The sequence below is a fragment of the Archocentrus centrarchus genome, chromosome 17 (genome assembly GCF_007364275.1).
Source record: "Archocentrus centrarchus isolate MPI-CPG fArcCen1 chromosome 17, fArcCen1, whole genome shotgun sequence".
NCBI lineage: Eukaryota > Metazoa > Chordata > Actinopteri > Cichliformes > Cichlidae > Archocentrus > Archocentrus centrarchus.
Window position 1 is genome coordinate 22,179,777 of NC_044362.1, and position 26,383 is coordinate 22,206,159.

Consider the following 26,383-nt stretch of genomic DNA (forward strand, 5'->3'; position numbering starts at 1 on the left):
TTCCCTTTCAGCACTCAGAGAAAATCTATACGCTTGTTGTTTCCCCAAGCCGTCATTTTTATTTTCTAACCCAGACCAAATATTTTGTGAGAAAAGTTAGAAACTGTCCAATATGAGACTTGATCTCTAGACTATGATGGAAAGTTAAGTGTGTTGAGTCATCCTGACCCCACCAGTGATGGCAACAAATCTTTTTATTGCTTTCTTTCATGTTTCTTTTCTTTTCCTGTTACTGTCTTTGTTAGTGTTGCCTCTTTTAGGATTGCTGCCCTGCCTTAATCAGTTTCCCGTGTTGTATTAGTCACAGCTGTTTCCAGTTAGCCAGTCACCCTTCACAGCACATACACCTACAGCTGTTCACCCCCAACTTGCCAGATTGTAAGAACAGAAGTCACAAAGTGCATTTCAGTACAACATAAAAGAGACACAACAATTAAAGTGTTGTAGGTCTTAAGCATCTTGTTCGAGGTGTCAACAGTGTCCACAGATCTTAAGTCCACAACTTAGGAGATAGAATCTCAGAAGTGCAATCTCCTTTGGTCCTTAATCTGGAGCAGTGCATCATCAGCAAGCATTGGTCAGCAGACCTCAGAGACCTTTTAGTTACATATGGATGTAAAAGCTGACCTTGAAGAGCTCTGAAAGTGATCATCAAAATGTTGACCTGAACCCTAAACTTTGTAGGGAGCAAGAGAAAGAGAACAGAATTGGTGTCACACGGGGCCTTTTAGAGGGACTGGTGAGAAGCCTTGCAGCAGCATTGAAGCCGATCCACAGATGATTTGCTCAGGCAAAGGAATAATGAGCTGCAATAATCAAGCTGTGACAAAATAAAAGCATGTGTGATCATTTCCATTTCACAATGTATTTATGATGGCCAGTGTTCTGCAGGTGATAAAAACAGGAACGTACAAGAGAACCGACATGTCTATCAGAATTGAAAGCTTGATCAAATGTAACACCTAGATTCCTGATGTTTGGGAGAACTGAAGATGAGATGGGTCCAAGAGGTCCCTAATGTTCCTCTTCTTGAACTGTCTACTACCTGTGTGGGCAGTTTTATGGACATAGCCCTTTGCCTCGTCCCTCCTGTTTGCCTTGTTACCTGCCTTTACATGTTTGACCTCTGTTTAGGCAGATTAAAGATTTGGATATTTGGATATGACAAGTATTATAAAACTGGTGTTTTATGACTTTTCTTGTGTGCCGTACGTTATATGGATGTACCACACAAATGCCACAGGCAGATATGACTTTTATAGAGGTATGCTATGAGGACTAGTAAACCTTTTTAATGTAGCCCTCAACTGATTGGAAAAACCTTCAATTCTTGCAAAGCTTGCTTTTCAAATTGTTGATAGCTTACATTCTTCCATCCATTTTCTATTACTTATCCTGATCTGGTTTGCTGGGGTCACAGTATAAGTAGAGGTGCTTCCTCTCCTCAGCCACTGCCTTCCCGAGACATTATCTCAGAGTGATGTAATCTCTCCAGTATGTCCTGGATCTGCCCTGGGGTCCCCTCCCAACGGGATCGTCCTGACCTATGAGGCACCCAGGAGACATGTTGTCACATGCCCAAACCACCTCATTTGGCTCCTTTGATGTTTAGGAGAACCAACTCTGTGCTCCTCCTGAATACATGTAGCTGAACTCATCCTATTTCTAAAGGTGAGCCCAGACACTGCAGGAAGCTTATTTCCAGACAGTACAGATCTGACTTACTTTAGTTGAAGGCTTTGTTGGTCATTCAGCTGAAATCCAGCTGGTATGGTTCCCCCACGTGAGTGTGTGTGTTACCATGGCAAAATGCCATGAAGACACTATAACTACCACAAAGGTGGTTTTGAGTTTTTTGAAAGGTTTCTGTGTTTTGCACATTTCATAAATGCAGCAGCATCTGTCTCATGCCTCTCACCTAAATTCATTTAAATCTGTATTATATTTTTAACTTCTCAGGAGGTATCTGATGTATAAAAACACATTTTATTATTTGTGTAACAGCAGGTATGAGTCCATTGGAAGATGATTTCTCGTATGTGTTGCATGTGCTTATGCATCTCTTAGAGTACAGGTGTGACGCTATAAGAACTTAGGAAACGGGAGAAAGCTGAAAATATAAAATAAAGAAAGGGGAGTCCAGCAGAGGAAACGAGATCTGCTGCTGTGTGAGCAAAGTGTCTGACTGGCCTGTAGCTTGTGATGGAGTGTCCCAGGGCAGCAGGAGCTGAAACTGTCTGCTTGAAACTATGAAACTACACTTGACAGGAGCAAACTGTCTAAGAGGGCCCAACACGACCTGTCATTACCACTACAGGGGGCTGCAAAGCCTGAGGAGAGAAAGTGTAGAGGGAGGAAGCACACATACAGTGAGCAAACAGATGGCGGTGCACTCACAAACACACACCAGCATGACTGTATGTCTAACCTCACAATGCATACAGACATGCGTAGACCACAGGGACGCAGTGGCAAGTCCAGATCAGTGGTGTGCTCTCTGCACACAGACAGGCAGCCAGCACACTCAGACCCATCTTTATTCAGTTATGATAATGTAGCCTCACGCAGGTACAGATTATGTTAAGGTGTCCGAGGGGAAGATTTTAATAGAGCACGAGAGGTCTCAAAACAGGAGTGTTACTGTGGACAGTGGGTGGTCTGAGACTTCATCTGCTGTGATTTGGACATTTGCTGGTCTAGAAGTTAAATGCAGGAAGCACACAACGCTGAAACATAGGATGATTCTGTGTGTTTCTTCTGTTTCTGTGTTTACAGAAACGGGGAGGTAAAATGTAAATGTACTGATTGTGCAAGTAACTGAAATGTATTTTGTTCATTATGTTGGGCTGAATCGCTCTGAGTGCACACAGTCTATAAAACACCTACCTATCTGCAGTATGTGAATTTTGCATTTCATTTTACTGCCAGTAACACTGATAAAAGCTTTATGATTGATGGAAAGTAAGTCAAAAAATCTGCACATTTGGATGAAACCAACATGTGCACGATTCTGCTAACCTCAACATTACTGTGCCAGCATTGTCAGCAGTACTCAGTTCGAGCAATGTGACATACAGAACAAAGTGAGCCAACATCCTGGGCCGAAAGACTCCAGGGGGCCGCAGAGCTCCAAGCTAAATGTGTGCAAGCTTTAGAATTACACACCATTAAAGCATGAGTGAATGAGTGAATAAAATGACTTTAAAGACTAAACTGTTTTGCATTCAAAGGGAACTAATTTCCATAGGATAGGTAAGATACCTTTTTTGATCCCCGTCTGTGCATTTTGAGCTCCATTTGCACATGAAAGAAGAAAAAATGTTTTAAAAGCTGCCTGATAGCTTGTATTTGCCCATGTACTTTCTAGCAGATGCTGTAGCTCTTGCATTTCTAGTGCACCCTATGGGCAACTTCATTAGTAAATCTCTTATAACATCAAAGGAAAAAACAAACAACAAAAAAATATACTACAATTAATTTTCTTAACTTTTCTTTCATGCCACCCATCAGGTTAAAACAAATTACCCTTAACTTTTTTTTTTGATGCTTCATAAGCTTTCTTTATGAGGTGTTATTTCCCACTCCAAATAAGAGCACATCAGACAGCTGGTTTATGATAGTTTGGGTAACATACCTCACAAGTTTTAATCTTTAGTCCTTTGAGGAAATATGTTGTTAAATGTCCCTTTTAAAAAGAGGGAGGATACAACAAGCAGCAAAACCTAGAAATATTTACAAACTGAGATTTCAGAAAAAAAAAAGCAATATAATAAAAGGGTCATGTACTGTAAGTTAGAAATGACATTTTATATAAACGTACATTTTATACATGCATGTGCAACAATGCAATTTTCCCTTTCCATACTCTCATATCTGAGCATCCCCATCTGTGAACTGCATCTATGTGTGTACATTCTGTGTTGCATTAACATTCGACACACACGCGCTATTATAAACAACCGCCTCCAACACACATGCTGATTCATGCATGTGCACAGCAACGGAGCAAATGACAGATTCAGTGAAGGCGGCAGGCAGGAGGAGAGAAAAGCAGGAGAGAGGGGAGTCGGGGAGAGGGAGGTGGATGTGACATGATTTACAATGAGATCATTAACCTTGAGAAACAGAATGGCCTCTGCGACATAAACGCTATCTCAGAGACAAACACGCTCCTAGAACAATACCACGTGTATACACACACACACACACACACACACACACACACACACACACACACACACACACACACACACACACACACACACACACACACACACACACACACAACACACACTACACATTCAGGCACTCATCCTGTGATCCTTAAAATAACACGACTTGAACTGTGTCCCAGACACACAATGACGATGTAGTGGATTCACGCTCAAGAAGTGGCAAAATAAAAATATAATGGAACTCAGCATGCAAACTAAATCCCACTTCTCCCATTTTCTTTCTTTCTTCTTTTCTCACAAGAAAACACTATCCCAAAATGCAATAAACACAATAAAGAGTAGCTGCTCGCAGCTGAAGTTATTGCTGCAGGAGAAAGGGTGCAGAACTTCAACTAACCAAAAATATTCAGACATCCATTCTCACTCTGAAAATGATAAACTGAAACATTTATGTTTGTTCTAAAATTGAGACAGTGGGCTGCAAGCCAGTGTACTTCTAGTGCCAGTCCCAAGCCTGGAAAAATGGGGAGGGTTGCATCTGGAAGGGCATTCGTTGTAATCACTGCCAAATCAAACATGCAGATCATCAAGAATGAGATTTCCATACCCGGTCGGTTGGGGCTCAGGTTAACATTGACTTCCTCCGCTGCTGTCGGCCAACAGGGTGCTGGTGAATGAAGGAAGAGGTGACCATAGAGGAGATTCATAGATGCAGTGAAGGAGGACATGCAGAGGGTTGGTGCGACAGAGAAGGATGCTAGGCACAGGGGGAGATGAAGGCAGATGATCTGCTGTGGCTAAAGGGAGCAGCTGAAAGAAGTAGTGATGTTAAGGATATGGGACAGAGTAACAGACAGCAAGACCGCAATCTTGGTGCACTGAGCATAAAGTTAATAACAGATTACTAACACAGGTCAGTTTGGCATGCCGAAATGAAAAAATGCAGTTAAGGATCATCAGAATGTGAAATTTTGGGCGCTTGATGTAATGTAAGGGGGTTGGCAAATGTATACACACCACAGAGTCCAGTCCAACCCAAAGGATGGATTTGCAAAGCGTGACAACAGAAGTGAAAAAAATATTCAAATTTTACTAATTAAAAGATGTTCATTTAAATTTGGATCATAAAAAAGTGAAATGCTGCTTTTGTTTCTTTCCAGACCGATAAGAATATTTTGTGCTTTTACTAGATACTGTGATCTATACATTTCAAATATACATGAAATGTATAGATTCAGATTCAGTCAATCTGAATCGGCTAAACTGAATCTGGTTCAGATTAACCGAACCAGATTCAGTCAATCTGGTTGGCAGATTGACTGGATGTGGAAAACGTATATATATTCTCAAGTTGTGCTTATTTTTTAGACACAACAGGCAGTTAATCATCTGTTTAATTAACTGTAACCACTTTCTGAATGTACATCTCTCCAATTAAAGAAATGGGATACATTACGGAGTGTGTATATTCCAGCCCACGTGAGATCAAACTGTTCTGTTAAATGGCTCACTAAATATGAGTTTGCCTGATTGGTTTAAAACAAACTTCTTGGGAATACATCCAATGGTTATTGGAAATATTAAAACAAAACAAAGACAGTATAGAATATGGCCATACAAAATCTGAGGTTACCCACTGGTTTTAGACTTCACTGTTAGCATTCTGCCTGCTGCCATGTTGTCTTCTTGGAATCAGATCTTACCTTATATGAATGAATGATTTAAGTGCTGCTTTCAGCTAGCTAGCTTGTAGTACTATCTCAAATTGCTGCCGTCTGCACACACAAAGTGATCACGCCCCTAACGGCAGTATCCTGATGGATGAGTTACATTGAGAAAATAAAAAAAAAAAAAAAAAAAAATCCAAAAACCTGGTCAAATTTGTATGGTCCAAATTACAATAATGTCCCAGACTGTCAAACTACCCTTTAATTATAAATAGTGTAATCCTCCACATTTCTTCTTACTGCTGAGGGTAAAGTCCCTGTCCACCCTAGAAGTCCTGAAACCAGGTAAGGCCAAGCTGTGGTCTGGGGAGTCAAGGTGTAGCAAAGTCTTAGTACAGCGCTGCACGAAGCACATCAAACTTACTGTGTTTCTCTGAGATTACAGGCAAAAATCACCCTGCATGGAACTGCCGCGAAGGGGGAAACCATATATGCCAAAAATATTTTCTGTAAACATGCTTTTTAATGCTTCAGTTAGGCGTTTTAACATTAGTATATGGGAGCTGACCTGCTTTTGGAGCTGTAGCTTTTGCTGCTTCTTCATTGGCTTCATTTTTCAAGCTCCTGAGGTTGCGCTTTGAAGAAAACACAACTGTGAACCTCAAAACATTCAGCAAAGTCAGCTGAATTCATCTTCTGCGAATCATGCATGCATGAATATGTAATGCAGTTCTTTGGGTAGTCGCTGAGACACTTCTGTCTTGAGCAGAGTGACATCCACAGTGAGAAGTGACCATCAAATACATCACACTGTGATATGTTTCAGATTAAAATGACCAGCAATCACAGATTCATCACACAATCCTTATTTATTAACCATAATCATTTCTAGTATAAATATGTAGTATAAATATTTTAGTTCTCATAAGACATGTCGGCAGATTCCCTCTGACAAATCCAGCTGTAAACATCTACAATCACAGACAGCCAACATATGGAGGAGGAAAAAAAAAAACAAGAAACATTCATCACCTGGCACAAAGGCTCATGGGATACAGATCAATAAAAAGCCCTTTCACAAAGTGCATTGCACAGCAGTCATGTCGCAGTGTCTTTAAATAGAAACTTCCATTTAAGAATTGTAAAATAGACAATATATTTGGCAACGTGTCACTCTTAATCATGTATGTATAAAAATCAATTTTTCCTTATTTGCTTTCCTCCTGTCAGTTTTCTTCACAACCCAAATTAGAAAATGGGTTTAAAATGAAGGAAGACATTTTTTAAACTCTCTGGAGAAGCAAAGCAGTGATCCGGTGTTTCTAAGTCAGTACTGTTAAATGATAAGATGCTGGATTACTGTTTGGAAAATTGGATTATTTTCCACATTTAAATCCTTTTAAGAGTCATGAGAAAAATTCAAGTATTAAACTGATAGAATTTTTGGACTTGCATGATGAAGGCTGAGGCTTATGTTTTCTGTTTGACAACCTGCAGGTTGTACAAATTTCTCATAACAAAACACTCCAATTACCTTATTCAGAACATTACAAAGCAACAGCATGAAAATAAAAACACCAACAAAATGATTCTAAAGATATTTTTTCTGATAAACAAACACAGTAACAGCTTTATATTTTTCATGAGAATCAGTCCCATTTTTTTTTTTTTTTTGCTAAATGTAATGTAAAATCATCAGGAGTCATGGTTCAACTGAAGAAAAACCTAAATTTTGATATGTACATGATGAAGCTGGAAAGCCTGGACACACTCTTAGTGTTTGGATGCATAGAAACCAAGCAGCCGCATTCCGCTCTGTCTTCAGCTGCGACCATCAGAGACAAAACACTGAAATAAAGCGTGTTTACTCAAGATAAATAAAACCAAATGCTTTCTGGGTTCTGTCTGTGGTCTTGTTTCTTCCCGTTAAGCTTCGTCATGATTGCAACAGAACCAGTTCATCTAATTCCTGACAGATGAAAAAGGCAACAATAAGAAAAATGTGCGAAAGGAGCATGAACAGGACATACTGCTGGGCTCATTCTACTGTAGCATTAATATTCACTAAAACGTCAGTTAAGACTCAAAGTTAAATTCTTCAAAGTTTTAAAACAAAATTTACCGTTAATAAATCAAGTGATTGGATTTTTCTCAGTTTGCAAACAGACATGATCTCCACAACGCTTTAACAACAAGCGTTTGATCATGTCTCAACCACATGCTTGCCAGCAGTCAGAGGTTTGCTGGGAACAATGAACTATAACAATTACTATATATTATTTTTGTTATAAAGTATGCTTATCTGATGTATTTAGGCCACCAATTTACTCAAAATCAGACAGTCCTGCCTGTTTTTTCAGTATATAAATACTTTCTCAACTCCTTCTTTTAGGCAATTAATTTGACTATGAAAATTTTGGATATCAAAACATAAAATTTCTCATTCTGTGCACGAAAATTTTAACCGCATGAGCGACTCCTGGAGCAAAATATACTTGTCAGTGCATGTCAGTCTTAATTTTGAAAGGAAAAGTCAAATAACTCACTTCTTACTTCTGCACTAGAGAAGCTGCATGTGTATGTGCAGACACACAAGCACATATGTGCACTCACAAGTTGGTCACATTCAGATATGCAACCGTTTGGCTATCCCTCATGCTATATTTAAACTAGCTTTCATAAAAGGTAGTGCATGCTGACATACAGTAGTGTAACATTGTTTTCTTTCATTTTACGTTACGAAGGAGTAGAAAGCAGTTAAGACGTTTTTTAATGCCACAGCCTTTCCACTGAGGCTGCTCAGCATCAGAACACTCTGACCCATTTGCCTTAAAATGATACCTATGAGATTTGACAGCCTTGACAGTCTCAAAAGTCAGTTTTACACATGCTCGTGTCTCTCCTGTCACGCTCAGAGGAGGTCAGTTCCATCGTAGACCACGGGCTTGTCTAGACTCAGATGATACAGCACTTTCTTTGAGATGAACCTGGTAAACAAGACAGACAGAGAAGCCTTTACTTTTTGTTTTGTCTTGTCTTATTTTAAACTGTTTTTTAGAGCACAGGATGACTGACCTGGAGAAGGAGTTGTCAAAGATAAGTGTGTATTCTCCGGGATTTCTGACTTTCAGTTCTCCCTGCATTGTCTCCTTGTGGGAGTTACAGCGGGTTAGGGGGATCAAAACCTGCACAGAGCAAAGGACAGAAATCCTGGTGAAGAATTTCTTCTGCATACATTAGGTAAAAGTCTAAACAACCCCCAAGATGGCAACAGGTGGCAGTATTTTACCAACTCTGAATGCTTGCTGAATTTAAACCCTGACAAATGTGCAGAAAAGCTGTCGGACTTTCACCACCGCTCGGTTACCTTTATTAACCCTGTCCTGACTCATCTTTATTTTTGCTGCCAGGGAATTTGCACAGTGGGTGGCTCTGCTACGGCTACATAAGTACCACAGTGGAATAAAATATTAGCTCTACTTTATCACTGAGGAAATATAAACTGAATAATTTAGTTTCTTGCGTATGCACACTGCATATTACATCAGGGGTCACAGAATACAGCCCCACACCATCAGCAGGCTGAGGAAGACCACTCATCCCCCTAACTTGATGTATTGTTGATAAATATTTAGGCAAAAGCTGAAATACTGGAAACCTGTCACAGTCTGAGTTTTATCAACTTTGATGAAATGAACTGACACTTTTTTTTATTCATCACTTGGGGTTAGATTAAATAAAATAAAGTTTACAGTATTATTAAGGTTAATCTCTATAAACAGTGTCTACAGATGTACAATCTGCAGGCAAGGGACTAGATTTCCAATTACTACTGTTTCCCACACACAATTTATTTGGCAACCCACCCAGGTACATTAAAGACTGCTTAAGTACATTTCCAACTCATTTTAGCATTTTTAGGTTTTGCATCCCTCTTTATAAACGAGTACATCAGAGGGACGGCTCAGACTGAGCAGTCTGGAGACAAAGTAAGAGAAGGCTGAGATGGTTTGGACATGTGCAGAGGAGGGACAGAGGATATATTGGACAAAGGATTTTGAAGATGGAGCTGGCAGGAGGAAAAGAGGAAGGCCTCAAAGGTTCATAGACGTAGTAGAGGAGGACATGCAAAGGGTTTGAGGATGCTAGGGATAAGGTGAGATGGAGGCAGATGATCTGCTGTGGTGGGAGCAGCTGAAGAATGATGTAGACTCCTCTGACACCAGTCATTTAACAAGTGGATAGTTCTCTTGCTGTTATATTTAAAGTTCAGTCCCTGGTAACTAGTTTGCCCCACCTCTTCTCACTTCTGGCTTCCCCACCAACTGGCTCTCTGGCTGCACTGTAATTGTGGAAGTTCTCAGCATCATATATATATATATATATATATATATATATATATATATATATATATATATATATATATATATATATATATATATATATATATATATATAGAGAGAGATACAGTATTTATCAACAAGTAGCAAATAAACTTATCACAAAAATAAAGACATTTGTTTTTGGTCGATTATTTCTTTGCTTTAACAATGCGTCTCAGCAATAAATCTCACACCATTGGAAAGCCTGTTTATGTCATCACTGGAAATTGCTTCCAATGATGACAAGCCTGACTGCCAGCACCTGGGGTACCAGAAACTCAAAACAAGAGTCAATAACAGAATAAGCTGTTTGGCATTGGCAGAGAAGATTTGTCAAGTTTTTCATGGGCGCAACCCACATACTCGACTCTGCTCAACTTACAAATGCATTTTCCTTACAAATGTGGCACCAAATAAACAGGCTTTCACATGATATCAGAGATTTACTGCCGAGAAGCATTGTTACAACAACAAAATTATGGACCAAACACAAATTTCCTTACTTTTTGTCCAAAGTTTATTTGATCAGTAATATTTGATAAGAGCACATGCAAAAATGCATGTGTGCATATACCTGTGTGCACAAACCCAAGAAGAATATAAGTGGGAAACACTAACCAATGAGGTTTGAGCAGGCCTTGGATGCATGCAGGTTAACGATCCATATGGAGAGCAAAAAGGGGATGGCATTTGCTCCGAAGCATTGGAAAAAATCAGCTACCGTCTGACAGTGATTTTGTTTTTAAAATTAATCTACATTTGTAGTATCGACTGCGAATCTCGGCCCGGATATCTGCTGGATACACCGGAAGTCCTGCATATTCTAAGTTAGCAGATTAGCAGATGGGTTCTCATATAGCATGTATGTTAGGAGCTGGTTATTAACACATCCATTATTATTCATTTGGAGTCATGCTTGTGTGGTGGTAGTCATGGCAGTAGCTCCTTTTGGTCACTATCCACTCCTGAGGGGAACGTCTGGCTATTTAGCTGCTGAACGCTCCACTGCGTTCTCCAGCTGGTAAAATGTGTCTGTCAGACACCAAGACCACTGAGACTGACTCAGTGCTAAAAAAAAATTCAGCCTGAAAGATAAGGAATGAACCAAAACTCTGTAAAGTAGTGTGATGCAGAAAGGAGCTGGAGAGTAGGGAGATTGTTCTGTGTAGGTTCGTCCTAATCTTTCATATTGTTTTCCCATGGTATTTTCAGTTTATTACTATTAATAAGATCATGTTAGTGTTCACTCACCAGTTAGTTTCTTTGCAGATGGCTGTACAGTTTAATAAATCCAGGCATTTTACTTGTAACTGGATCCAAATGCAATCAGTTACTGTGGAAATGCATCTCTGTGAGGATGTATTCTTCACCAATGTTTACAGACAAGATGGGGTCTTACCTTGGCTTGCTCCAGTGGAGTCTCTGTGGTCTCCCTGTAGACCACACTGAAGGAGATGCTCTTTGGTTCAGAGGTGAAGGTCCAGGACACAGTGGGGCCAGGACTGCTCATGGTGATGGGGATGGTGCTGTAACAGCTCGATTTGATGAAGAGCTCTCGGGAGCTGTCACCAAACGCTGAGATGTCATCCACTGTGAAGTGCACAGAGAGCCTGCAGCATATGAAACAAAACAAAACATTTCACGATAAAACAGCAGCACTCCACGTATTTATTGAACCCAGATTTTGCTAATTTTCTTTTTCTAATTAAATAGGCACTTGAAGAGGTTACCTTGGAAATCAGAAAGTTCTGACACCCTGAAGGCCAAACCATCATTGATCCAGCTGTCAGATTAACTGATAACAAGCTACTCACTTGCAGCTAGCAAGTAACTTTGAGCTGCTAGCCTCATAATGATATTTTGGTGCAACCATTTAGCTTGTTGCACTTCAGTGAGGCAGATGGCTGCTGCCAGTAGGCCTCCGGGCTTCTAGATTTACTGAACAAACTGTCTTCAGGCAACACCAGAAGTGAAACAGGTGATCTGCAACATGTATGTACTGTGTAATATTTAGGGAAGTTGGTAACCCCCAATCCAGATTTGCTTCATTTTTCAGTTCCCATTTAGTGATTTAGTGCAACACTTTCATCACAAAAAATACAAAACTTCCTCTGAACATTAGAAACCTAACCATTTGACCCTGTAAACCAAAACTTTACACCTTACTGCCTTTCAAGTGTAATTTTCACAGAAACTCACGTCAGTTCTCCAGACTTCAGCAGGCAGATCTCTGCATCCTGTACTGCAGCACTGAGGTCCTCAGTATCTTCTGATGTGAGGTCTCCTGCACTGGCACTGTTGTTTCTAATCAGAATGACAGTGATGTTTTATATTAACACATAATTTACTGCTCATTCATTCAACCATTTTTTTAAACTACAAATACACTGGAGTGAATACATATACAATAGTGTGCAAAACTCTTGAGCCACCCCTTATTTCATACGCTGCTCAAAAAAGTTTAAGGAACACTTTGAAAATACATCCAATCTCAATAGGAAAAAAAGAGACTGAAATATAATGTCCCAGAGGTGTTCTATTGGATTTAGGTCAGGCGAGCATGGCGGACAGTCAATGGTATCAATTCTTTCATCCTTCAGGAACTGCCTGCATACTCTCACCACAGGACATCAGGCCCTCAGGCCATCCTCATTAAGTCTGTTTCTGATTGTTTGGTCAGAGACATTCATACCAGTGTCAGGCTGGAGGTCATTTTTTAGGGCTCTGGCATCCTGTTCCTGCACAAAGGAGCAGATACCAGTCCTACTGATGGGTTAAGGAACTTCTACAGCCCTGTCCAGCTCTCCTAGAGTAACTGCCTGTCTCCTGGAATCCTGGAATGAGATTGTGCTGGGAGACACGGCAAACCTTCTGGCAATGGCACGTATTGATGAGCCATCCTGAAGGAGTTGGACTACCTGTGCAGCCTCTGTAGGGTCCAGGTATTGCCTCATGTGACCAGTTATGACAGTGACCCTAGCCAAATGCAAAACCAGGGAAAAAAACAGACACTCACATATCAATTTGTGGACCAGCAAGACCAGATCTGACCAGCTCAATATCCCAGAAGTTTAACTGACCTGATGCTATACTCTGATTAAAAAGGGTTCCTTTAATTTTTTCAGCTGTGTATTTTGCCAGAAAAATGCGCAGTGATTGGTTGAAACATGTGCAAACATACATGGAAATACAGTAGCTACTCAGGACAAAAATAGAGTTTGTCAACAAGCTTTAAAGTGAATATTTGGTATGACCACCTTTATTCTTCAGCACAGCCCGAACTCTCTCAGGCAGCTTTCTTGTCATTTCTTTAAGGTATTCAGGAATAGTTCTCCAGGCATCATGAAGGACATTCAAAATTCTTTGGATGTTGGCTGCCTTTTGTTCTGTTCTCAAGATGATCCCACACTGCTTCAATAATGTTGAGGTCTAGGCTCTGTGGTTGCCAATCCATGACAATGTTCCATTGTGTGGTGTGCACTGGGAGTGTGTTTGGGATCACAAGCACGCAGGAAGATAAAGCTGTTGCATAAAGACACTTTCTTTATGGTATTGCATGATGGATTGCACGGTGGATCAAAATCTGATGGCACTTTTCTGCTTTTCCATCAATTTTGACAAGATCCCCGACACCACTGGCTGAAATGCAGCCCCAAACCATGACAGAGCTTCCACTGTGTTTTACAGATGGCAGCAGACACTTTCTCACATCCTCCTCCATACATGTTAACATATATTTAAATAAAAATGTCAAATTTGTATTCCTCACTTCATAAGACCTGTTGCCACTAATTTTCAGTCCAGTTTTGTGTAATCTGGCATACCTCAGCCTTTTCTCCCAGTTTCCCTTCCTTACAGCCACCCTTCCACTGAGACCATTTCCTGTTTCTTAAGGGTATGACTTTCAGATACTGTTTATCTGATGTGGATTGTGTTTTTTTAAGTTCTGCTACTTCTTCTTTTGTTCTCCACATGTCCAGTTTCCTCAAATTTTTTTTAAGGAGACACTGCACACATCTGCAAATAGCTCTTCTCGTTGGTGCAAAAATACTATTTTATGTCTGACAAACTGTGTTACCTTTTTCATAGATTCAACTAAAGAAATGGGAGCAAATGTTTTTGCAGCAGGCTGCTAGTAACAAAGTGCCTAAAGATCCAATTTAAAATTGTTTTTTTTGTCAGGTTGTTATGTGTATATCACTATTTGTTCTTTGAGTAGGATGACTTTTCTCGTGCTTGAATGAGTCACAGGTCAGTGTTAAGTGGCTTTAAATACAAACTAACAAAAAATTCCTTTGAAAATGGTCAGGTACAAGGAATAGACTGAAAATGAGGGAAAAAACACACACTGGTATGAATGTCTGATTTATAAAATCAGACTATTAAAATCATCAAAAATAAATAAGACATCCCAATTATAAATTTTTTGATTTCATACAGCAAAGTAACCACTGCTAAAGAAGTTCAAATATATCCATGACATTTTATTTGGGCAAGGCAAATATGTTAAATATAAAAATGTAATTATGTTCAGGAGTAAGTGAATTTTTATTCATCATTTTACCAGTCACGCTCTCATTCTGCTACAAAATTTCCAATTTGAGATTAAACGGGAACAGACTAAGTAGATTGTTTCAGAGGAGGCGTGTTACAAAGGAAATGTGAAAATAGAAAATCTGTTTTGGTGACTGTTATTTATCTGCCGTGCAGTGTTTGATAATCCGTCAGTGACTGAAATGTGAGATACTTACAGCTGTGCTGCCCCCTGCTGCCCATGCCCAGGAGAGCAACCGGTGACAAAAGATGGGGATTCGCCATCGTAGACCCCACACACTTCCTCTTCTGTGATAATGTCAAAAACACCATCGTCCAGCTTGTCACCTTCACCTGCTCCTGGAACATAAATTAGCTGCATATTCACCATTGAACTTTATTCTCAACTCTTACTGCAGTGTGTGTGATAATATAAAGCAAATATCTTTGCCTTTGACACATTACTCCATTAATTTTTTTTTACATGTGTGTGTGTGAGAGAGATCACCTGAAACACCGCTCACAGCCAGGCCAGCCTGCAGCAAGCGCCTGAATGGTGTCCCCGGTGTGCTGTGAATCACTTCTTCCTGTGGGTGGCGCTCAACTACCGCACTGTGCTGGTTGTAACAGTCCTTACAGCAGCGCTCTTTGTTGCCACCCTGCTGGGTGCTCACTGTGTTGCTGCAGCAGTAGTAGCAGAAGGGGCGTCCACACAGTCTAGCAAGAGACAGAAAAATAGGCCGAGCGTGTTAGTGCAACTGGCCTATTACTGTGAAATGTAGTTCATTAAAGCGAACTGATCTGTGAGTGTTGGTTCCTTTTACGTGAAACATACACATGCACAAAAAATAAATGAAACTATCAAAGGCAAAAGTGTGTTTAAGAAACAGAAGTTTTAAAATGTAACTTGTGTGACGTCTGACATTTTACAAGAAGTGAGCAGTCTTTAGTTTTCAGCCTTGAACTTTGGGTAGTCAACAGTCTGATCTAAAACCCTACATAAAAACATTTCTAACAATAGAAGGTCCTTACTTGCGGCTTTTTGTCAGTTTTGGTTCTTAAAACATTTTCCCAAAATACATCCACTTTTTGATGCATTCAAAGTGAATCCAAATGTATAAAAACAATTAAATGATCCACTGAGTTGGATCAGATTACACTATTTTCCTAATTGTTTGATTCTCAGCTGTTTTCACCACCATACTGTTACTGAGTAAATGGTGTTGCAACATTTCAAACATACACTTCAGAACTGCTGATCTGCGATTTTCTCACACAATCATCTCTAGGTTTACAGAGAACAGAAAATCCAGTTCTCTGGACAAAAATGCCTTGTTGCTGCCAGAGCTCAGAGGTGAATAGTCAGACTGCTTCAAGCTCATAGGAAGGCAACAGTAAGTCAAATAATCACTTCTTACAACCAAAATATGCAGAAGAGCATCGCTGAACGTACAACACATTGAATGTTGAAGCAGATGGACTGTAGCAGCATAACACTGTACTGGGTACTACTCCTATCAGCTAAGAACTAAGCCTACATAAGCAACTGTGGGATACTATCATCTCTATTTGGCCCAAAATCTATGAGGAATGTTTCCAGCACCTTCTTGAATCTATGCCATAAAGAATAAAGGCAACTCTGAAGGCAAAAGGCGGTCCAACCTGGTGCCCAGCAAGGTGTAAACATTGAAGTAGCCGGTGGGTGTAGATGTTTCACAGACTGAATTGTCTGATTAGATTTTAAATGAAAAGCGATGTATCAGAGAATCAGAATCAGAATCAGAAGGTTTTTATTGCCATATGGGTGAACAGGTTCACAGCATTAGGAAATTGCTGCGGTACTTCGTGCTTACAGAAAAAAACAAATAAGTATAAAAACTATAAGACAATATACAAGTATACAAATTGCAAATATACAGAGATATTAGAGCTATAACTATAGCACAATATTACAAAATTACAAAATATACAGTGCAGAGACTAATTAAAAGATAGAAGAATGTAGACTATATTCCACTAATATGTACATCAGTGCAGTCAGACAGGTGCATAGACATAGGGTCATCAGCGTTTGTGGAGGGTGGTAGTAACAGTCTTAGGGTAATTGTTCATGAGTCCAACAGCAGAGGGGAAGAAACTGTTCTTATGGCGGGAGGTTCTGGTCCGTATGGACCGTAGCCTCCTGCCTGAGGGGAGAGGGTCAAAAAGTCTGTGCCCAGGGTGAGAGTGGTCGGCTGTGATCCGACCTGCACGCCCCAGTGTCCTGGAGGTGTACAGGTCCTGGAGAGATGGGAGGTTACAGCCAATCACCTTCTCAGCAGAGTGCACAACGCGCTGTAGTCTCTGTTTGTCCCTAGTGGGGGCTCCAGCGTACCACACAGTGATGGAGGAGGTGAGGATGGACTCAATGATGGCAGTATAGAACTGCACCATGGTCCTTGCTGGCAAGTTGAATTTCTTCAACTGCCGCAGGAAGTACATCCTCTGCTGGGCCTTTTTGATGACAGAGGTGATGGTGGGCTCCCACTTGAGGTCCTGGGTGATGGTAGTTCCCAGGAAGCGAGAAGAGTCCACTGTGGTGATGGGGGTGTCAGTCAGGATGATGGAGGGTAGAGGGGCTGTGTGCTTCCTAAAGTCCACTATAATCTCCACTGTCTTCTGGGCGTTCAGTACCAGGTTATTGTGGCTGCACCAGGACGCCAGACGTTTGACCTCCATCCTGTAGGCCGACTCGTCCCCGTCTGAGATGAGTCCGATGAGAGTCATGTCGTCTGCAAACTTAATAAGCTTGACAGACTGGTGGTCAGAGGTGCAGCAGTTGGTATACAGGGAGAAGAGCAGAGGAGAGAGGACACAGCCCTGAGGAGTGCCAGTGCTGATGGTCCGGGAGTCCGAGACATTCTTCCCCAGCCTCACGTGCTGCTTCCTGTTCGTCAGGAAGTCAGTGATCCACCTGCAGATGGGATCAGGCACGTTCATCTGGGACAGCTTTTCTTGGAGGAGATCAGGGATGATGGTGTTGAAGGCAGAGCTGAAGTCCACAAACAGGATCCTGGCGTAGGTTCCCTGGGAGTCCAGATGCTGTAGGATGAAGTGCAGAGTCAGGTTGATGGCGTCGTCCACAGACCTGTTGGCTCTGTAGGCAAACTGCAGGGGGTCCAGAAGGGGGGCTGTGAGGGACTTGAGGTGGGACAGCACCAGACGCTCAAATGACTTCATGACCACAGAAGTCAGTGCCACAGGTCTGTAGTCATTTAATCCAGTGATCCTTGGCTTCTTGGGGACAGGAACAATGGTAGCGGTTTTAAAGCAGACAGGCACGTGGCAAGCCTCCAGTGAGGAGTTGAAGATGTTCGTGAACAATGGGGCAAGCTCGTTAGCACAGTGTCTCAGTGTGGCAGGTGAGACACCATCTGGACCTGGAGCTTTGCGAGCTTTGACACTCCTGAACTGCTTTAGCACCTGGTCCTCCTGAATACAAAAGACTGTGGGGGTGGGGGAGGAGGGGGACTCTGGGGTGGGAGTCCTTGATGATGTGGGCTTCTCTGAGGTGTGGGGAGTGGGGGAGGTTGGGGGGTGAATATTTGTGTTGGCTGTATTGTAGTTGGGACTGGTGGAGGTGTGAAGGCTGCTGAACTGATCATCAAAACGACAATAGAACTCGTTCAGTCTATTTGCAGTTTGTAGGTCGTCTGTGGAGTGGGGGGTTTTAGGCTTGTAGTTGGTAATCTGCCTAAAACCTTTCCATACAGAGGCCGCGTCGTTCTCTGAGATCTGCTGCTGTATATTCTCAGAGTGATGTGATCTAGCAGTGGCCACTTCCTTGCTAAACCTGTACTTGGCCTCTTTGTAGCAGTCTTTGTCCCCACTTTTAAAAGCCTCCCTCTTCTCTATCCACAGCTGCTTCAGTTTGGGAGTAAACCAGGGTTTGTCACTGTTATAACACACCCTGGTGCGTGATGGCACAATGCTGTCCTCGCAGAAGTGGATATACGAGGTTACAGTGTCCGTGTAGTCATCCAGACTGTCACAGGCAGCCCTCATTGAGTCCCAGTCTGTAGTTTCGAAGCATGTGCGGAGCTCCTCCACAGCCTCACGGGTCCACTGCTTTGTTGTCCTCACCACAGGTTTTGAGAGCTTCAGCCTCTGTCTGTACGCGGGGATCAGGTGGATCATGTCGTGGTCAGAGAGGCCGAGTGCAGCGCGGGGCACTGCGTGATAAGCCCCGCTTATCGTGCTGTAGCAGTGGTCTAGTGTCTTCTCCTCTCTGGTCGGACATGTGATATATTGTTTATATTTGGGAAGTTCCTGTCTCAGGCTGGCTTTATTAAAGTCCCCAAGTACGATGATAAGAGAGTCCGGGTATGTCCGCTCCATGCACAGAATCTGCTCTGTGAGCGCGCACTGGGCCTCGTGCACGTCCGCGTCCGGCGGGATGTAAACAGCAGCCAGTATGAATGAAGCGAACTCCCGCGGAGAGTAGAACGGTTTACAGTGAATGAAAAGATATTCCAGTGAGGGAGAGCAGTGCTTAGAAATCTCTGTCACATCCGTACACCAGCCACTGTTTATGTAGAAGCAGACTCCTCCACCTGTAGCCTTGCCGGAAAGCGCAAGGCTTTCCGGTAGACAGATATCAGGCTGCCTTTAAAGATATAGTGGCATTACACCGAGAGATTCTTTATGCAATACAGTGGGAAACATCATAAAATGATTGAATCCCATCACAGACATTTTCTTATTCAGATACATTTGCTGAATTGAGAGGTTATGTAGTTATGAGGGATACCATTCAGTGGTAGTGCAGAGTATATTTGACTGGTGGCTTACAGATCTTAATTAGAAATGAGACATCGTTAAAATAAAAATTCAGTGGAGTTCTGTAGCACAGTTTCTTTGACTTTGGCTGCACTTCTCTCAGGTCACTTTAGCAATTCTGGCAACAGTCACGTATTCACACGTCTGAAACATGCTTGCATGTCTTGAATAAGTGACAGTCTTTTGCAGAACTAAGTTTTGTAGAAGTACTTTGCAATGCATAATGTAAACCAAGTGAGGAATGTGTGAAGAAAATTAATTATCTCACAACCATAGCGTAAACAGGGCAGCGAATGATAACAGAGTCTTAGGAAGCAGTGACAGTGTTTGAGAAAATGTCATCACCCAAACAGCTTACAAGTAGCAGAACTGAGTGTACTTTTATTGGTTGGTGGTTGGATTTTTCTTCTAATCCAGAGGACCATCTCACCTGCAGCTGTACCTACGAAACCACCAGCTGAACTGAGTGTGACACCCCAGACAGTAGTTGACATCCCTCTCCGTCTCCTCATCCCGCAGCTTCTGCTCAAACTCCAGAGCATCTGACTTCTGCCAAAGGGCATCCTTCTCCCTGCAACAAGCACAAGCTTATTTGTATGTTTTCCAAAATGCTCTCTTACAGTATAGATGACATGACACCAGAAATAGTTTGTACCAGTACCAGTAGAATTACCTGACACCCAATTAGACATGACATATTTCTGACACAGACTGAAATGGGATGGTTCCAGAGTAGCTACTACCATTACTGCGAGGTACAGCATTAGTTACATGAGCTTAAGCATTTATATAATGTTAGCCACTGCAAACACTTTAGCCTATGGAACATAACTGACTTCCCAACAGCAATACCAGCTGTCTCAAGATAACATAGGAAACAAAAGATAACACTTTGGATGTTGTTAATTTGAACTGAAACTCACTCAACTTGAATTACTTGAATGGCTCTAAATGCCAGTCTTTTGGGCGTTTCACTAAACTTTAAGTATTTCCTCCCTTAGTCTGACAAGTACAAAAGCACTGTTTGTATACTGCCTTTTGTGAATCATTTGTTACCCTTTGGTCATCTGCCTGAAATGCAAAGTACTTCCATATTCGACGCTGCCTTTCTTATCAATGAGTTGGAACAGAGCAGCACAAGTTGCCAAGTGCAGTTTTTGCTGTGCTTGTGGGGAGCCTTCTTTTTCTTCAATATGTAAGTATAGACAAGAACATTTGTAGGCGTATGTTGCTATGATCAGTTCCTGGAACAACTGCAGCCTCAGTACATATGCTGCTCATGGTATCTATGGTACTAAAAAAAAATATTGTTGGCTGCCAGTGCTACCCCTCAGCCTCCTGGCAGCAGAATCTTGCACAAATCCCCTGGAAGTACAAGTTCTAGACCACATAATTACCAGGTTTCGGTAGAGCTCAGTGGGGTTCATATGAGACTTTATGACTTTATTCACTATATTAATTCAAAAGTAAATGGTTAAATAAGAACCAGGAATGAGAAATGCTAAAATCAAACATAAACCACTCAGAATAATAATGTCACTTATGGAAAGAACTAACTTGTCTGATATTTTCAGTAGATGTATCTATGGTATCAATTTGAAAATCCTAGGTCACATTATTATCAATTTATTGTGTTCACAAGATTTTCAGAAAAACTTGACCTCTGACCTTGACCTTGAGGTTGTCAAGATTCGAACTCCTCCGATATTTTAGTAGATGCATCAATGGTATGTTAATATTGTACATGGTCCCTTTTTAAATAAAATTAAAGGTAAAGGTATCAAACTGAAAATCCTAGGTGACATTGTTATGGAGGTATCGCGTTATAACATTCACAAAGTTGAAAGTTGGCCTCCCCCCGCCCGGCAAGGTGACAACAATACCCCATCAGCCCAGCCTAAAAAGGCTGATGGGGTATTGTTGTCACCTTGCCGGGTTCTGGTAACATCCCCACCTTGCAGAAAATAATTAATTTAGAAAGTGGCAAAAATGGGGCTCCATATGAGAAAACCTGTGGAAAAAGAAAAGATGTTTATACCTGATGAGTTCCACGAGCCTTTCCTCCAAATTGATTTTGGTACGGTAAAGATCATCTAGTTCAGCAGCCATTTTCAGATCAAAGCTTTGCCTGTCCTGTGTGACTCTTTGTAGATTTTCAGCCATGTCCTGACAGGCCCGCTGAGCAGCTGCTAGCGCCTCCTCAGATCTGCATATAGTACATACACAGGCTGAACAAAAAAACCCCCAAAAAACATGGAGCGAGCATCCATCCATCCATCCAGAGCCTATCACAGCTGTCACTGGGCAAGAGGCAGGGTACACCATGGACAGGCCACCAGTCCACATCAAGGCTAACAGAGACATACAAGCATTCACGCTCACACTCACACCTACGGCCAAATTAGTATCGCCAATTAACCTAACAAGCGTGTCTTTAGACTGTGTGACAAAGCTAGAGTCCCCAGAGAGAACCTACCCTATACCGTCAACATGGAGAATCTCAATGTATTTGGTTGTTTCTGGGCTACAACTCTAAACAGAAAAGATTAAAAAGTTTCATCACAGAGCTTTAATTTGGACCAGAATGTGTGATTATGAATATACAGTATCTCACCTTGATAAATTCCCTTTCAGATGGATTATCTCGTCTTCTTTCTGGTGGATAAGATTTTCAGACTCGGCCATCTGGATGTTTTTCTCCTCAATCTGTTGGTAATATCTCTGATTTTCAGCCTGCAATCAGCACAGCAAAGCACAAGATTATTTCTGGCTCTTTGTGAATTATGCCTGTGAACATAACATTATGATTACTTCAATTGGCAATATACAGAATGGAACTGCAATTTGTGTTCTCATTTATCAACCCCAGACATGAAAATGCAGACAGAGCTGCACAAACTGCACATGCATTTTGTCACGGCAACATTCGCCAGTGATATCTGCAGTGTGGTCAGCATTAGACAACAAAGAAGTTCCATTTCCACATCTAAAACCACTTTACTACAAGACTACGTCAGTTTGTTGACCACAGCTTAAAACCTTCTTGCAACCTTAAACCGAAGTAAGTTTCAGATGTTTTTTTGACTAACAGCAATAGAGCCTTCAAAATAAACTTGAAAAAAGCGCCATCTCAGCAAAGTTGTCTAAAATAATTAGAAATATAAAATACAAAATACTTTAAATAAGGCAACATTCAATGTTTTCTTTACAGTCTTAATATTCACAGGTCTACTAGTCTTCACCAGGTCAGTCTAACGCTTTAGCATTACGCTTAAATTATTCTTTGGAAAACTTATCAAACTCCGTCATGTTACATGAGGATCATTAGCCACAAATCTGCAACTGCACTGAGATCTGGACTTGGATTTGTCCACTCAGAACAATAACTTTTTATTGTCAAAAACCACACTTTGGGTCTTATTACATAATAGAAATTCTCTTTAACAGCAGCCTGTGTATGTATGTGCGTAGTTTGGGGCTTGAACTTCATGTTCACAATAACGTACCAAACTTTTGTAACAGCAGGTTATCCTCTTACCTCTAGCTGCTTGACACGGTTCTCCAGGGTGACTACTTTCTCGTTCTTAGTCTGGAGCTGCAATTTAACATCCCGTAACTCCAGAATTGTGTTCTAGATGGACAAAAAATAATCAGAAATTCATCATTAAAGTTCTGATATCAGAACTTGAAAACAATCAAGCCGGGTACTCAAGCAGAGAACATATTTAAATTAGTTGCACTCTAGTAGCCTAGATAGTGTGAATCTTCATATACATTCAGGTTATTTTCAACTACTTTTGTAGTGACAGAAAGATCCTTCCTGATTTGTTTATATTGCTTGTCTATGCTGTAGTAAGACTGTGCAGCTTTTTTCTAAAAAGCATGTGTCTACCAACAGTTGAGTGCTATGAACTTCTAAAGAATACTAATTTTTCAGTACTGCAGATGGGAGGATTTGAGAACATGTGAATGCATCTGTATTTCTCTGTAATAAGCTTTCCTTTCATCCAGGGGCGTGTCTGTAGCTCACCACACTGAACAGCACTGAAAATCTGCTGTGGAAGTTGAGGTTAATATTATTTCAGAGGAAATTGTAGGCAGCACCCCCCCCCCCCCCCCCCCCCCAAAAAAAAAAAAACACGTTCCAAGAAATGTCAGGAAATGGCAATATTTGTGGAATTTCTGGTAGTCGAGACTGTTTATTTCTTTGAAAGTGAGCAAATTCACTCCTGTATGCAATGATAAATGACACTGTATGGCACTACTCAATAATGTTTAAAAAAAAAACAGTAAAATTTAAATACTTTTACTCAGTGTCTTTACTGTTTTGGAAGCACTAACCTGCAGCTCAAGTGTGGTGGAAACTACCAGTTAAAGCTTGCTTGCAAATGCAGCTTGCACCAGCAACTGTGATGTCATTTTTGTTAGATGCTGCACTTAGGGATGATTCACAATTATCGACATTTTCCAAAGCATACAAAGCGTACGGCAGGGGGTACATTGTTTGTTCAACTGTTTTTCACAGAGACCCGCAAGGGACAGGGGAGAAAAAAAATATAAGAAAAAAGGCAGTTACGTGCAAAAGTTTTTAATTTAAGGCCATGTGCTTTTGCGTTAATCTTGATACAACAGTGTCCGTCATCACGTTGAAAGGACGGGCGAGAGATTGGCAGCAAAGGCTGTCTTTAATTCATAGTTCAGCAGTTACTGTTGGCCGTAACAACGCTAAAACTGTGTGAGTATGAACCTGGCTGACTGTCTCGCTCTCACTCCTTGACGGGGTGTCAGTGAATCACCTGAACCAGTCAGGTAATTCATTTCGAGAATGAAGCAGTTGCTGCTTTGGATGTCATATGTCACGTGATTTTTTTTTCGCCCTGAAGCAAGCTTCGAAGCAGTGGTTCTATGGAGTTGTAAGCCCAGGGTTCGAAGCACATATCGAAGCGTCAGTTTCACACTCTCATCACTAGCTGGCACTGTTGCCAACTTTTGTGCTGTCGGCTGTTTCAAAAATCGCTAGAAGTCGCTAAAGGACGAATCGAGGTCCTGGAGGGTGGGGTGGGGTGTCCCCCTCGGTGCCGAAGGGAGGTCCGGGAGATGCCATTGCATACAAAGGGACGCAGTACGAGCGGTGTACGTACACAAAACACAGTGACAGTGGAGTTTTCAGGTTTCCGGTGTTGTGTCAAAAATTGATTTCTGATTTTTTTTTAAATGTTTTATCTTTGCTTATATTGGTAAATAGGCTGTGGTGCACAGGATTTATGAAGGGCTTATATATAAAAAGAAGACATGAATTAGTTTGCAAATATATTTATGACTGCGTTATTGTATCTACATCATAACCAATCCAGTCCTTTTTGGCTACTCTTTATAGAACTGTAATGTTATCTTTGTTGCAATTTCTGCAGCCCTCTTGGCAGATCATTCGGGAAAAAATGTCAATGATAATTTTTACCCTTATTAATAAAGAATATATGAAAGTCACTTTGCCAAAAACTGATTGCAGCTTCTACCATGTGACAAAAATGTTCTTTATGACTCAAAATGAACTGATATCATTCATAAGAGATAATGTTTGAGATATGCTTGACAGATTATAGGTGTGCAAGTCATTTACAACAATATAAATACCAGCAATCATTTTTTTGGGCAAATACAGGAAATCACTTTTTGGCACAAGACCGGCTATTCAGATGACAAATCGCTCCACTGCCACTGAGTACAGTGTGACGCATGTACATTTTGCGTACATGCAGTGCAGTACACATTCACATTGGAGGAAGAAAAAAAAAAAGAAGGGATGTACTTTTGCGCGCGCGCACACACACACACACACACACACACACACACACACACACACACACACACACACACACACACACACACACACACACACACACACACGTGTGTTTTGCTATCTTTGTGGGGAATTTCCATTGACTTCCATTCATTTCTACAGCCTAAACCTTACCTTTACCCTTTTCCTAACCCTAACCATCACATACCTAACCCTAACCCTAACCTAACCTCAATTCATACCTTAGCCCTAACTCTGACCCCTGACCCAAAAACAGGGTTTCCCCTTGTGGGGACAAGGTTCCAGTCCCCACAAGGAGCAATTGGTCCCCACAACGTAGTATATGTCAGGAAAATTGTCCCCACAAGGTATTATAAACATACGCACACACACACACACAGCTTGAGCTTTTATTTTATGAATATATATGACATAGATGAATAGGTATGTGTCCTCCATCACTGTGGTTGTTTATGAGCTGAGTGGCTGAGAAGAAAAGGGGGATGGGGCAGTGCTGTGTTTGTGGCGATCGAGTGAAGCAGTGATGGTGTGAGAGCAGCACAGTCCAGTTCATTCCTTCATGCCTGTACAGTTTTGGCGTGGTTACGGCCAACAGTAACCGCTAAATTATAAATTAAAGGCGACTTTTGCTGGGAATCTCTCGCCGATCCTTTCAATGTCCTGATGGATGCTGCTGTATCAAGATTAACACGGAAGTGCATGGTCTAAAATTAAAAAGTTTTGCGAGATCTTGCAAAAGTAACTCATGACATCGGAAAAGTACATCTCTCTCTTTTTATTTCCCTCCCATGTCCCTTGCGGGGTTCCGTAGCTTTTAATACTTCCTATTATATTAAAATACCAAAGAACCAGGTGAGATTAAATGTCATGAAAAAAGATCAAACATTTTCTTTGTACACTTTTGGTGGGTGGGGGGTCTGAAAAAGAGTACTTAGGTGTTATTACTGCTCATTGTGTACCACCTGATTTTCTGTAACCAGCTGGACT

The 26,383-nt window shown here is 41.2% G+C and overlaps 1 protein-coding gene across 5 annotated transcripts in view; it reads right to left on the reverse strand.

Moving 5' to 3' along the window:
• Positions 1 to 6,685: 6,685 nt before the first annotated feature.
• The window catches only part of fyco1b (FYVE and coiled-coil domain autophagy adaptor 1b), a 35,331-nt gene continuing 15,633 nt past the window's right edge, over positions 6,686 to 26,383 (reverse strand). For 4 of the 5 annotated variants that reach the window (XM_030751581.1, XM_030751582.1, XM_030751583.1 and 1 more), the window contains 10 exons: positions 23,114 to 23,206; positions 22,190 to 22,308; positions 21,614 to 21,781; positions 20,006 to 20,146; positions 15,266 to 15,474; positions 14,976 to 15,117; positions 12,424 to 12,528; positions 11,624 to 11,834; positions 8,918 to 9,027; positions 6,686 to 8,829 (listed from right to left, as the gene is read on the reverse strand). In XM_030751581.1, coding sequence (XP_030607441.1) covers positions 8,754 to 8,829; positions 8,918 to 9,027; positions 11,624 to 11,834; positions 12,424 to 12,528; positions 14,976 to 15,117; positions 15,266 to 15,474; positions 20,006 to 20,146; positions 21,614 to 21,781; positions 22,190 to 22,308; positions 23,114 to 23,206 — 1,374 coding nt within the window. In that variant the 3' untranslated portion in view covers positions 6,686 to 8,753. The remainder of the gene's footprint in view (positions 8,830 to 8,917; positions 9,028 to 11,623; positions 11,835 to 12,423; positions 12,529 to 14,975; positions 15,118 to 15,265; positions 15,475 to 20,005; positions 20,147 to 21,613; positions 21,782 to 22,189; positions 22,309 to 23,113; positions 23,207 to 26,383) is intronic. The other variant, XM_030751584.1, reaches the window with a different exon arrangement.